Source organism: Natrix helvetica (genome assembly GCF_964273705.1).
Source record: "Natrix helvetica genome assembly, chromosome: 8".
Classification (NCBI taxonomy): domain Eukaryota; kingdom Metazoa; phylum Chordata; class Lepidosauria; order Squamata; family Natricidae; genus Natrix; species Natrix helvetica.
This window is the reverse complement of record NC_138559.1, coordinates 4,949,652-4,964,202: the sequence shown is the minus strand read 5'-3', so window position 1 is coordinate 4,964,202 and position 14,551 is coordinate 4,949,652. Positions and strand designations below refer to the sequence as shown.

Here is a 14,551-nt window from a genome sequence, read left to right as displayed (position 1 = left end):
CCAACCACTGATAAAATAGATTCCATGTTTGATAGTATTCTGTATCATCTTTCTGTTTATTTTTCAATGTCAATCTATCCATTTCTGCACAGTCTTCTTAATGATCTCTTCATCTCACGGTGTTTCATCATTTTTCCAAAATTGTGCGAATATAATCCTCTCCTTAATTCCAGTTTGCTTCTCTCCTGGATTAGTTTCCATCCGTTGTTTCTTGTCCTGCCTTCAGGTGCTTTGGAAAATAAGTTGACCCCCTGTTCTTTGTGGCAGCCCCTCAAATACTGGAAGACTGCTATCATGTCATCCCTAGTCCTTCTTTTCTCTAGACTAGCCGAACCCAAATCCTGCAGCCGTTCTTCATATGTTTTAGTCTCCATTACCAGTTTTTACGATAAGAATTTTCTGTTACTGCTCAGTTTAAAAAAAAACCCAAGCTTTAAAAGAGTTATTTCATATGATGTGGGCTGTTTCTTTTTCTTTAAAAAGAACTGTCCAAGATTCTGACACACCCTGGCGTGACCAAGAATTAAAATTCTGCCTCTGTAGATAACAGAAGCCTCTACACTCACTGGACGCTGTTGAATGCAGTAGCTCTGAATTATACCAAGGCTTTGGAAGTTAGGTGGAGTCCCAGTGTGGTCCAGGGAATTCCTTTCTCCAATCTGAATGGAAGGAAGGAAGGAATGGCTGCATCAAGATAAACCCGGTTATAGTATTATATTGTGGAATATATGCAATGCATAGTGACACTCTACATCTGTAATATATAATAGTAATAGTAGTGTAATACATACATTACTATTTTTGGGTATGAGAGAGAGGGGGGGGATATAAATAAGTGAGATAGATAGATAGATAGATAGATGATAGATAGATAGATAGATAGATAGATAGATAGATAGATAGATAGATAGATAGATGATAGATAGAGCTTCTCTTTATCTCACCAACTTTTAAGATGTAATATAGTACTATATATATGCAATGCATAGTCACACTCCACCTCTGTAATATTTAATAGTAATAGTATTATAATAGTAGAATAGTAATAGTACTAATTGTGATATATACATTACTATTTTTGTGTATAATATAAGCTAGCTAGCTAGCTAGATGATAGATAGATATTATAGATGATAGACAGACAGACAGACAGACAGACGACCGACCTGCTCTCTATCTCAACAACTTTTAAGATGTGTGGACTTAAAACTCTAGAAAGCTGGCTGGGGAATTCTGGGAGTTGAAGTCCACAGATCTTAAAATAGCCAAGGGTGAAGAATCAGACTTCACATAACATTTTAAAGTGGAAGGGGACGATGGATATGTCTGGAGAAGAAATGGACATTCCAACTTGGGGAAGGCTGTTCCTGGCTAACATTTGAGCAGCCTGTCCCTTGGGAAGCCCTTCCCTGAGTTGGAACTGCTGATCTTCTCTAATCTCCCCAGCCCAGAAGGTGACTCCTCCCATCTTCCACAGCTGGCATCTGCGGATAAGGGACTGCCCCAGCTTAGCTTAAAGAGTTTGGGTCAATAGAGACTTTGCTTGTGTAAGTGTGCAAGCAGAAAGCGCGTGCAAGAAAGGGAACATGATGTCCAGTTTCAAGTGGCCCTGGGGGGTAAGTATCTGGGTCATGAATGGTGTGTTTTCTGTTGGGGTTCTTCTACCTAAATGGTGGACAACCATTGAAATGTGAGCCAGCAGTGTGCAGCAGCTGCCAAAAAAGCCAAAACAGTTCTAGGCTGCATAAAAAGAGGGATAGAATCAAGATCACGTGAAGTCTTAATACCACTTTATAATACCTTGGTAAGGCCACACTTGGAATAATGCATCCAGTTTTGGTTGCCACAATAGAAAAAAGATGTGGAGACTCTGGAAAGAGTGCAGAGAAGAGCAGCTAAGATGATTAGGGGACTGGAGGCTAAAACATATGAAGAACAGTTGTAGGAATTGGGTATGTCTAGTTTAATGAAAAGAAGGACTAGGGGAGACATGATAGCAGTCTTCTCAGGGGCTGCCACAAAGAAGAGGGAGTCAAACTATTCTCCAAGGCAATTGAGGGTAGAACAAGAAGCAATGGGTGGAAACTAATCAAGGAGAGAAGCAATTTAGAACTGAGAAGTTTCCTGACAGAATAATTAATCAGTGGAACAGCTTGCCTCCGGAAGTTGTGAATGCTCCAACACTGGAAGTTTTTAAGAAGAGATTGGATAACCATTTGTCTGAAGTAATGTAGGGTTTCCTGCCTAAGCAGGGGGTTGGACTAGAAGACCTCCAAGGTCCCTTCCAACTCTGTCATTCTATTCTATTTCTATCTTCTCTTTTGTCTTCAGCCACCACACAGTTGGAAGGACTTTAGTTTTCCTTAGCAGCTCTGAAACAGTAGAGTTAGCAAACCATGGTTTACAGAAATGTGTTTTGAATTGGAATCTTATTGCAGTATTTCAAGTCAACCTTATTCAACCTTTTCTTCTTTTTGGGGGGCAAGAAAAAGAAGATGTGAAGACATGGAAAGCTACCTGTATCTAGTAAGAATCAGTGACAGAAGGCAAAACACACACACACACACACACACATATTTTGCTTCTGGAAGCAGACAATAGCAGTTTGATATCTATGGAGATTCTCAATCATCCAGGTCATTGTTATCCAAAAAGTAACTTCACTCTTTCTTTCTTTCTTTTTCTCTTTTCCTTTCCTTTCCTTTCCTTTCCTTTCCTTTCCTTTCCTTTCTTTCTTTCTTTCTTTCTTTCTTTCTTTCTTTCTTTCTTTCTTTCTTTCTCTCTCTCTCTCTCTCTCTCTCTTTCTTTCCCTCTCTCCCTCCCTCCCTCCCTTCTTTTGGATTTTCAAAGAAAAAAAACAAGAAAATCCAGTTGCCTTTTGAAAAAAAAACACCTTTAGGACAATAGGAGTTCAGTTCTGCAAATTCACAGGTTTATGCCTTCTGAAGCATGATTTGTTGACTATGTCCCAGAGGCCCCATTTAGGCACCTCCCTAATTAAACCATGGATTGCAAAGCAGTGTCTGGGTTCTCCAATGTTAAGCCAATATCAAAACAGCTTTATTATGGCTTAAGTGTTAGTTGTATGAACTAGGAAGGGGTGGGATTGGTTCCTACCTCAGATGAAGTCCTTATTTGAATCATAGCTTGCTGACTGAGCTACACTTGGTCGGATGCACATTATTAAATAATAATTCATGCTTTACAAAAACTGCAGCTGCCAACTTTGCAGAGTGCACTCAGCTTAAACTAAGCCAATTTCTGTAGGTTTCCCCCCCCCCTTTTCCTTCTATAAGACTGTGGGGCCCGAACGTGGCACCTTTTAGCTCTAGGAGTTAAAGTCCATAAGTCTTAAAGATACCAAGATTTGACACCCCTGTATTATACCAAATAAACAGAGGGGAAGGGTTGGAATTAAAACTACTGAGGGAATAAATTTTGCAGTCATGTCCAACCCATTGTAACCCCATGGACAATGTTCCTCCAGGCCTCCCTATCCTCTACCATCCTCCAGACTCCATTTAAGCTCACACCGACTGCTTCGGTGACTCCATCCAGCCACCTCCTTCTCTGCTGTCCCCTTCTTCTTCTTTTGCCCTCAATCGTTCCCAGCATTAGGCTCTTCTCCAGTGACTGCTTCCTTCTCATGAGGTGGCCAAAGTATTTGAGTTTCCTCTTCAGGATCTGGCCTTCTAAAGAGCAGTCAGGGTTGATCTCCTCTAGGCCTGACTGGTTGGATGGCCTTGCAGTCCAAGGGACTCACAGGAGTCTTCTCCAGCACCAGAGTTCAAAGGCCTCCATTCTTTGGCGCTCAGCCTTCCTTATGGTCCAACTTTGCAATGAGTAGGATCCAACAATTTCAGTTTGTTTTGACTTCTCTTCCAAGGTCCCTGAAGCCTCGTTAGAGTTAAAAGCTAGGCAGCAGGAGTTGACTGATAGAGCCTGCCCAGAGATACTTTGGAGAACAAGGTGGAAACCCCCAATTATGGCATCCTCTTCCCTTATTTGTCCCCTAAAAATGGAGCCCAACTTTCTGGGACATTTCTGAAAAGGGCAGGCGAGTTCACAAGGAGCTGAGGAACACTCTGAAAAAACTTCTCTTCATGCCAATAATGCCTTTTTTTTTTTAAAAAAAAGAGCTCCTGCTGGTGTCGTCATGAATAATCTCTAACCAACTAGTCATCTTTAGCTGTCATTCTTGATAGCTAATGACTCGCTTAAGCCTCCAATGACTCTGGGCTTTGAAATTTGCTCAAAATATTTATATTTGAAATATACCTGGAGGAAGTTTATCCAGTCCGAAGGTAGCCAATTATTCAAAAGCATTTTGTTGAGGTCTTTCCTTGACCGTTCTCCCACCCAGCTTCACAGAAAAAAACAGAATTGGAAGGGACCTTGGATGTCTTCTAGTCCAACTCCTTGCTCAAGCAGGAGACCCTCTACTATTTCAGACAAGTGGCTTTCCAGTCTCTTCTTAAAAGCCTCCAGTGATGGAGCACCCACAACTTCTGGTGGCAAGCTGTTCCACTGGTTAATTATCATCACTATCAGGAAGTGTCATCTTCATTCCAGGTTGCTTCTCTCCTTGATTAGTTTCCATCCATTGTTTCTTGGCCTGCCTTCAGGTGCTTTGGAAAATAGGTGGACTCCCTTCTTTGTGGCAGCCCCTTACATATTACACTCTGCTCCACTGAGTTCCAGAATAAAGAATAATAGCATTGTAAGGGACCTTGGGGGTCTTCTAGTCCAACCCCTTGCTCAAGCAGGAGACCCTCTACCCTCAGACAAGTGGCTTTCCAGTCTCTTAAAAGCCTCCAGTGATGAACAGGTTGACTTTGAAAATAAAGAATAAAGAGGAATCGGTATACTTCAAGACACAGGAAAGATTCTATGATTGGCTAGAGAAAGAAATTTAGAAAATAAAATAAGGAAGATACAGAATCCAGACAATATACTCTTAAATGGAAAAGCAGGGGAAGAGGAGGAAAATAGAAAATAAAGTATCAAAATAAAAGTATATATTCAAGAGTGAGATATAAAGGGGAAAAGCATAGTTAGGATCGACTAGCGAAAGAAACAGAATAGGAAATGAAATTAAATTATATTCGAGTTTGTGGAAATACCATCCCAAGAGAACATAAACTGAGAGCTGAAAGAGTCACCCACAACAACAGAAAAAGAAAGGAAGAGAGGAGGAAAGGAGTTGAGAGGAGAGAAGGAAGAAAGAGGTAAGGAGAGGAGGGTGGAAAGGAGAGAAAGAGAAGGTGAGAGGGCACGAAAGGGAAGGGAAGAAAAGAGTAGGGGAAAGGTAAGGGAAGAAGGAAGAGGAAGGAGAGGAGGAAGGAAGGAAATAGAGAAGGGAGGGAGAAAAAAAGGGAGAAAAAAAGGGAAAATACAATACAATACAATAGTAGAGTTGGAAGGGACCTTGGAGGTCTTCTAGTCCAACCCCCTGCCTAGGCAGGAAACCCTATACCGTTTCAGACAAATAGCTATCCAACATCTTCTTAAAGACTTCCAGTGTTGGGGCATTCACAACTTCTGGAGGCAACTTCTGTTCCACTGATTAATTGTTCTCACTGTCAGGAAATTTCTCCTCAGTTCTAAGTTGGAAGGGATGGTAAACAAAGCAAACCAAATTGTATATTATAACTTTTTAAATCTATATAAACATGTAATGTTTGTTTGTTTGTTTGTTTGTTTGTTTGTTCAAAATCTCAAATCTCCGAAGGTTCTTCACTGATCGCTTTGAAATTTTGATACAACATTGCATTCGACTATGGGCATGTTTTTATATATGTATATTATATAGATGTCACACCTGTGACAGGTAAAAACATGCGTTTTTGTAAAAACATACTTTTTTGAAAACCAGCTGTTGGACTTAAAAGCAACACACACTATACTAAATATTTCACGATTCCATTTCAATGTTTCCAATTGCATTGTTATAGTGAATGTTCATAGATTTTGATTTATTTTCATTTTGATCTAATTATTTCATGTGACATTGTGTTGGAATTCAGCTGTGTCGTTTATCATAGCGTTCATTTCTTGAGTATAGTACAGCGATGGCGAACCTTTTTTGGCTCGTGTGCCACAAGTGGGGGGGAGCGCGGGGGGGGGGTCGTGTGCGGGCGTGCCGCACCCATAATGCAACGCGTGATCCCCCAGTGCGCATGCGCACACAACGCCCCCCCATTTTTACATGCTTTTTCCCCCTCCCCAGGCTCCAGAGGCTTTATAGGAGCCTGGGGAGGGCGAAAAGAGCCTCCCTGCCCCCCCCGGAGGCCCTCCGGAGGCTTCAAGTGACTTCCGGGTTGCTTGGAGGGTCATTTTAAGGGCTCCGAAGGCATCAGGGAAGCCTCCGGACAGTCCCTGAAGCCTTCGGAACGCTTCTGAAGGCTTCAGGGAAGCCTCCGGGCGGTCCCTGAAGCCTCCGGGGGCACGGGGGAGGCTCTTTTCACCCTCCCCAGGCTCCTATAAAGCCTCTGGAGCCTGGGGAAGGTGAAAAATAGCTTTTAAAAAGGTGAACTCAGCTGGCCAGCGCACGCATGCGCGCTGGCCAGCTGACAGGGCAGCCCCTCGCGTGCCCTGACAAATGGCTCCGCGTGCCACAGGTTCGCCATCACTGGTATAGTATATTCGGAACAGTTCAGCCTCTCTCCAGCTTCCTCCCGACAGTCCCTTTATATGTGTGGCTGGGCTGCGGCTGCACCCTTTCCCCTTTCCGCCCCTCCTCCAACGAGCTTCGCCATTTCCACCAAGGGGAGCCAAAGCCTTTTGTCCTCACCCTCCCCTCTCTCTTCCCCTCCCGCCAGGCCTTTGCTGTCTGCGGTGGGGCGGTGCCTGCCCCATCCCTCGGCTGCCTCCTCCCACCCTTAAGCCGGCCTCCCCCCGCCCAGCCCAGTGGAGCTCCAGAGAAGGTGGAGGCGCAGCATCTCCTCAGCCCGGCTGGCTGCACACACTCTCCACCCCCCTCTCAGGGAGCCAGCTACGCCCTCGCCAAGGTGGCTCCGACGGGGCGGTGGCAGTGTCAGACTGAGGCGCAGCGGGGCCGGCGTCTCTGGATGGGGCTGCGGCCACTGGGGGCTGCCTCGCATCCACGTTTCCAGGGGCGGCTCCTGCTCCTGCTCCTCAGGGGACGCCGGCCGCCTCCTCTCACCATCACTGCTGAGGGAAGCTGGGTCTGGGCGATGGCTGCCTCCTCCTCCTCTCCTCCTCAGCTCAGCCAGGCCGGAGCCTGTGGGAGCATCCTCCGTGGCAGCTCTTGCAGGGGCCACCATGGCTCACTTCCATGCGGGGGTCGCCTCTGCCAGGGAACTTGCGCTTTCTCTTTTCTTTCCTTTCCATTTAACCAGAGTGGGCCACAGCAACGGGTGGCCGGGTACATCTAGTGGAATAATAAATGCACAAGAATGATAAATGTGAAGAAGAAGAATAACTGCTTGAATGTATACCTATAATTGTATGTAAGAGAACATTTTTTTAAAAAAAAAAGCTTCCAGTGATGGAGCATTCACAACTTCTGGAGGCAAGTTGTTCCATTGATTAATTGTTCTCCCTGTCAGGAAATTTCTCCTTATTTCTAGGTTGCTTCTCTCCTTGTTTAGTTTCCAGCCATTGCTTCTGTTTCTATATCTTGTCCATCCAGCTTTCTTCCTAAGCTGGCTGGGTGGGTGGGGTAGTCTTCAAACAAAAGCTTTGGGAAGCTATCACCTAAACCTTACTCACTTGTAAGATTCCTGTAAAATCAACTTGGGTCCCGGGGTACCACTGGAAAGCAGAGATGATGCATCTCTATCGGTTTGCCACAGTCCAGTTTCTCATGCAAATCATCTTTGAAAGATAAATTTTTAAATGAATGAAGAGCCAGTTGGATGAGAAGGACAAAAATTGTTTTGCAGAAGAAGAGGCTATCACTGGTCTGTTGTTGGGCTGCAGTTTTGTTTGTTTAATGTGAACATTGTCCCTCTCTAAGAGCCTCAGTGGCACAGTGGTTAGAGTGCAGTACTGCAGGATACTTGTGCTGACTGCCGGCTAACTGCAATTTGGCAGTTTGAATCCCACAAGGTTCAAGGTTGACTCAGCCTTCCGTCCTTTGAAGGTGGGTCAAATGAGGACCCAGATTGTTGGGGGCAAGAGGCTGACTCTGTAAATCGCTTAGAGAGGGCTGTAAAAGCACTGTGAAGCGGCATATAAATCTAAGTGTTATTGCTATCTTCCTTCCTTCCTTCTTTCCTTCCTTTCTTTCTCCTAAAGGTTGACTCAGCCTTCCATCCTCCCGAGGTGGGTAAAATGAGGAGCCAGATTGTTGGGGTCAAGAGGCCAACTCTGTACACCACTTAGAGAGGGCTATAAAAGCCCTATGGAGCTGTATATAAGTCTAAGTGCTAAGTGCTATTTGGGTAGACAACATTCACAAACATCCTATTGTTGGGTATATTTTAAATCTGTGGTCTCCAACTTTCCCAACTCAGCGGAGTGGCAGAAACGGCAGCAGTGGCAGTGGGTGGGAAGGGGAAGAGGGGATGGTTTTTCATGCACATGTGTGCCTTTTTCACAAATGCAGCTTCACACACATTTGCCCACTGCTTCCATGGCCCAATCTGACACTGGGTTGCAAATTAGGAGTTGGGGACTCCTGTTCTAAATCGTAGCTGGCTATCTGTTGAGTTGAAGCCCTCATGGAATGATCAGTAAAAACCATGGCAAAGGTGCTTCCTCAGGCTGCGGAGTGACTGGCAGGGATGTATGTCCATGGGTGAAATTTTGTGTGCGTTTATGTAATAATAAAGTCAAATTTGAAGAAAGAATAGAGGAAGGAAGAAAAAGAAAGAAAAAGAAAAGAATGAGAAAGGGAGAAAGAGAAAGAAAGAAAAAGGAAAGGAAAAGAAAGAGAAAAGAAAGAGTTAGAAAAGAAATAAGAGAAAAGAAAGACAAAGAAAAAAGACAGAAAAAGACAAAGAAAGGAAGAAAAGAACGAAAGGAAGAGAAGAAATGAAAGAGAAAAGAGAAAAGAAAGAAAAGGGAAAAAGAGAAAGAAAGGAAGGAAGAAAAAGGAAGAGAAGAAAAAAAAGAAAGAAAAAAGAAAGAAAAAGAAAGAAAGATGTAGGATTTTCTTAACCCTCCTCTGCGTGGTAATTGTCTTAGTAGTCATGCCAGTGGAAGAAGAGAGATACAACTCCCTTGGTTGTGTGAAACTCTGCTTCTGAACTGTAACTGGCTCTTTGCTGCACACTCGATATGGGGAGGAGTAATCCTGAATGAAAAAAACAAACGAGGACAGACGCCTAGTTAGTACATTGCTCTATTTTTTTTTTGGCAAGCAAGAGCCAGCTCGGTTTTAACTCTGGGGAGGTGGCCGATTTTTTCTAGTTGTAAAATTGGATCCTGCAAGCCTGAGTTGTAATGTTGCACCTCCACCTTTACTTCTCTGATTATCATTCTAGCTTTTCTTGCATCTTAAAAATAAAAGATGAGTCAAGGGAATCTTCCTCTAAAAGGACGGTGTGTTATTTATCACATTTTACGTGGTTGTCCATCTCACTCAAGGTGACCCTGGATGGGGTACAAAAAAACCAACTACAGGTAGTACTCAACTTACAACAATTCATTTAGTGGCCAAAGTTACAATAGCATTGAAATGAGTGACCTGTGACTGTTTTTCACCCTTATGACCATTGGGTTATTTCCCCCTCGCACATGTGTGCTAGTCGTTCCCAATGCTAGGGGGCGGTGCTCATCTCCGTTTCAAAGCCAAAGAACCAGCGCTGTCCGAAGACGTCCCCATGGTCATGTGGCTGGCATGACTAAACGCCCAAGGCACACGGAACACTGTGTGGTTCCTATTTCTCTACTTGCATTTTTACGTGCTTTCGAACTGCTAGGTTGGCAGAAGCTGGAACAAATAACGGGAGCTCACTCCTTTACGCAGTGCCAAGGATTCGAACTGGCGAACTGCTGACCTTTCTGATTGACAAGCTCAGTGTCTTAGCCACTGAGCCACTGCATCCCCACACGACCATTGCAGCCTTCCCATGGTCACATGATCAAAATTCAGACGCTTGGCCACCGACTCACATTTATGACGGTCACAGTGTCCCAGGGTCACACGATCCCCTTTTGTGACCTTCCGACAAGCAAAATCAATGGGGAAGCCTGATTCACTTAACAACCATGCTATTAACTTAACAACAGCAGTGCTTCACCTTAACAACTGTGGCAAGAAAGGCCGTAAAATGGGGGCAAAACTCAACACACGTTTTGCTTAGCGACATAAATTTTGGGCTCCATGGGGCATCATAAGTCGAGGACTGCTTGCATTACAAGGAAATATAAATAGTCAGTTAAAACCAATAACCGAAGTCAAAACAAGGTTCTGAGACTTAGTACTTTGTTTCCCCCAAAATAAGATCTCCCTGGATAAGAAGCCCAATCCAGCAGCAGCCTGAGGTGACCACGCTCGCCTCCTCCTGCGCCTCCAAAATAATAAGACCTCCCTGAAAATAAGGCCAAGTGCTTATTTAGGGGGTCAAAAGAAAATACGACCCTGTCTTATTTTGGGGGAAACACGGTATATCTAGATCTACTAAAGCGGTTACAGAAGACAGAGGGAAAAATCAACATCTAAGAATTGTTAGGACGGGCCGCTTTTCCTACTGTAACTCCTAAATAAAACCCAAAATGTTTCTCAGATTTCTGGAGAACCATTCCAGCCATTTCTTCCAAAAATTAAAATTTATAATGGAGCCAAGTTGGGCTATTTAGGAACTCCCAACATTGTTTAAATCAGAGGGCTCCAACTGTGGCAACTTTAAGCCTGGTGGACCTCAGCTCCCAGAATTCCCCAGCCAGCTTTGCTTGAACCAACTTGAAGTCTTGTGAACATCCAAAGCAGTTTCTTTCTCCCCCCCCCAAGTTTTTTTAAAATTTTTAAATACAAATTATACATATTATAGGAACAAAGCATTGTCCTAGACTTTTCTTTTACCTCTTCTCATTTACATAGTCAATTCTACATCATAGTCTTGTTATCACTTTCAGCCAAATTATTTTCTTCCATTATTTTTCATCTTTATGGTTATTTTGTCTTACTGCATAAATAATATCTTCCATTGCCCCTTTACAGTTTCACCAACTTTTCATTTCTTATTTTCTCCATTGGTATATTTTGCTACAAACAGCATACATCCTCTAATTCAGTTTAAACCTAGAAAGCATTTCGTTCAGTTTTTTCTACATTGAACAATATACTATAATTTCTTTATTTCTGAATTAGTTACGTAATCACAACAATCTTACTACTGTTCACTTTAGTCTACTAATGTAACTCTTTTTCCCTTTCTTCCTCTTTTAGCCATTTTCTCTTGGGCTCTCAAAGATCCCACTTTTAATTCTTTTTCTTCTTCTCCCCCTTTCTCTTAACTTATTTTTCTTTTCCCTGTTTTTGTGATTGTTATCTCTTTTCTCTCAGGATATTTCCTTTTATTATTCTAGTAACTTTCCCCAGGATTTTCCCTCTTCTACTCCTTTCCTTACTATTTTGTGGTTTATTTGGGGGGGGGGGTATCTCCCCCTTTGTCTGTTTTTTCTTTGTGACTGTAAATCCCAGTGAAATCTTCTATCTGCATTTTATTTTCAGTTCTTTTTTCCACTTTGTTTTCTTGTATCTCATTTGTGCCCTCTTTCACCCCCTCTTCTCCTATTTCTTGTTCTGCATGCTCCCTTTGCTTTTCTAGCTTTTCTTTACCAGAGCGGTTTCTGGGAAGGGTGGTGGATTGCTGGTTGAGTTATCCTCGTATTGATGGAGTGAAGGGTTGTAGATGTGAGGTTGAGAAGCTGTGAGCATTGCTTGAGGTGTCTTTGGCAAGACGCAAACAAACCCAAAGGCCTGTCTAGCTCAGATGGTCCTTATCGGTGGCCAACAGCTGTCAACTTTTCAGTGAGGGCCCCCCAGCGAGGACAAAACGTACGTTGTTGAGTAACTCCTTAGAAGAATGTGAGATAACGGGCATGTGAGACTAAAGACCTACCCAAGTCTGCTACTCCCAATCGTGGGAGCGCTGAACTTGCTCCAAATAGACCACTCTTTTGTAACTATGAGATGGTATGGTAGGCAATCTCACAAGCTGGCATATCTTCTTGGGACAAAGGACTTCTCTGAATTTTAGGTCTCCTCCCATGCCAGTGAATTCTGCTCACAGTCTTTGACATATGTTGAGTTTCATAGCTAGATAGAATAGAATAAGAGAGTTGGAAGGGACCTTGGAAGTCCTCTAGTCCAACCCTCTGCTTAGGCAAGAAACCCTATACCATTTCTGACAAATGGTTATCCAATTTCTTCTTAAAAACTTCCAGTGTAGGAGCATTTATAACATATGGAGGCAAATTGTTCCACTGATTAATTGTTCAAACTGCCAGAAAATTTATCCTTAGTTCTAGGTTGCTTCTTTCCTTGATTGCTTCTTGGTTTGCCTTCAGGAGCTTCAGAGAATATTTTGACCTGCTCTTCTTTGGGGCATTCCCTGAGATATTGGAAGACTGTGTCTTTTTTTTTTTAAACAAAGTTTTTATTGGTTTTTAAAAAAAAAATAAAAAGGAAAAGGATATTGGAATGAATTACAAATTTTGGCAGTTACAATGTGTGAAGGGTGTCCCCGCCCCCCGTACTCATAGTATTCATTTGAACAAATAATTCAATATTACATAATAGTAATTGTCAGTATATAAATTCATATAATAGTTTCAATCAATTTGTATCAAGCCGATTTTCTTATTCATTTTTGTGATCTGAGCTTTCTTGGAAAAAGAAAATAATTGGATTCGCGAATTTGCCTCCCTGTACCACGACACAGCCTTCTCCTAACTGAACTAAGCCCTGGCGGGTTAGAAGGACTACCACAAGCCTTCTGGGGTGGCATGCTGCCCAGGCCACTGAGTGAGACCAGGGTCACTCAGTGAGGACTATTGCCGGGCAAGCGAGGAAACCAAGGGCACAAGCCTCTCTGAGGCAAGCCTTACTGTGGAGACTCTACAGGCTCAGGAGCGCTCTGCTGCTCCCCTCAGGGGTCAAGCGGTGAACCGTGGCTTCTTCAAGTGCCGCGGAGAGCCCGCGCCGCTTCCACATGGCCCAAAGACAGCGGAGAAGCCATGAATGAGAACCTGGCCACAGCGGCGTCGGAAGGAGGCAAGGAAACCATCTGTAAGGGAGTGCGACAGCTCCTTGGAGCACAAGCTGCTTGGAAAAACTTTTTTAAAAGCCACGCCCTTTGTTTCTGGCTGCATGACGCTATTTTGAAGCCGGGAGGATCCACGTGATCCAAGATGGCAGTGCCCAGCAGCTCCGAGGAAGGAAGAATCCAGGTAGCTGCAACCACGGCCAGCAGCCCTACCGGAGGGGCAGAGGAGCATCCACCCAGATCAGTGGCCATCCCAGAGGCTGCCTGCGGGGGGGGGGGGGGCGCAAAGGCTAAGGCCAAAAGGAAGCACCTCTCCCCCAGGGCAGAGTTAGAGGCAGAGGGTGGCCACAAGCCTTCCAAGCCCTCTTCTAAGTACGAGAAGCAAAAGCACAAGACCTTGGAGCGGCTCTGCAAAAAGGCAGCCAGCCAAAAGACTACCCCAGGCCCGGGCACAGAGTGGAAGACTCCAGGGACTTCCCCCATCCAGTAGAGCCACAGAGGAGAACCCAGCCCTGCAAGTGAGGATCCCCATTGACACCTCAGGCCTTTGGGGCTCTGCTCAGGGGTAGCAATCCCCCTGCCACTCAGCAGTGGGGACAGCCCTGCCCACGGGACTACCACCACTGGGGTTCCCCCCTGTGCAAGTGGGCATCAGCACCAGCCAGCTACCCCCCCCCAGGGGTACCCAATTTTCAAGACTTAATGATGTGGGCCTTCGAGCACTGCATGGCAGCGGCATTCCAACCACAGATACAGCCACAGAGGGCTTCTTTCCCCCCCCCCCCCCGGGCTCCTGAATGCCTGGAAACCCAGGGGGAGGACCTTCCCAGTTCCCCAGCCTCATCCCAAGAGGACGGTGACCTGGAATATGAGTAGGGAGAGATTAGAGAGGACGAACTGTCTGAAGACGAAGGCATGCCTTCTCCTAAGCCGACCTTTTCTGGGTTATTCCAGCCCTCCTTGTACAAATCACTGCTCTTCAAGGCCAAGACAGCCACCAAGCTACGCAACAGAGTAGCAGAAGCGCCGCCTCAATGCCAGGGCTTCTCAGCACAGACCATCTTCGATGAGCAGGCCATCAAGGCCGACACGGTGCCTACTCCCAGGGCTTTCCTCGACCTGGTCAGGCGCCAATGGGCATCTCCCACCGCGGGACCCACGCCCACATCCACGGACAGGGCCTTCTTCAACGTGGATCAGGATATGGCTCAGGTGCTGTCGCAACCCTCCATCAATGCACCGGCCATGGCTCTGCATACACCCACCAGCATGCCCGGGGAAGCAGAGGATGCTCTGAAACTGGAGGACAGGAAGGCGGACCTCACCTTGCAGAGGGATCATCAAGTGGCCGCTTGAGCGGTGAACGCAGC

At 44.9% G+C, this 14,551-nt stretch overlaps 1 protein-coding gene across 8 annotated transcripts in view; it reads left to right on the top strand.

Moving 5' to 3' along the window:
- ANK1 (ankyrin 1) overlaps positions 1–14,551 on the top strand; it is a 262,003-nt gene that overhangs the window by 109,432 nt on the left and 138,020 nt on the right. Inside the window, exon 1 of one of the 8 annotated variants that reach the window (XM_081960868.1) lies at positions 1,260–1,616. The exons of the other annotated variants lie outside the window; for them this stretch is intronic. Within the exon in view, the coding sequence (XP_081816994.1) occupies positions 1,587–1,616 (30 nt within the window). The 5' untranslated portion in view covers positions 1,260–1,586. Of the gene's footprint in view, positions 1–1,259; positions 1,617–14,551 lie in introns of those variants that run through there. 8 annotated transcript variants of the gene reach the window in all.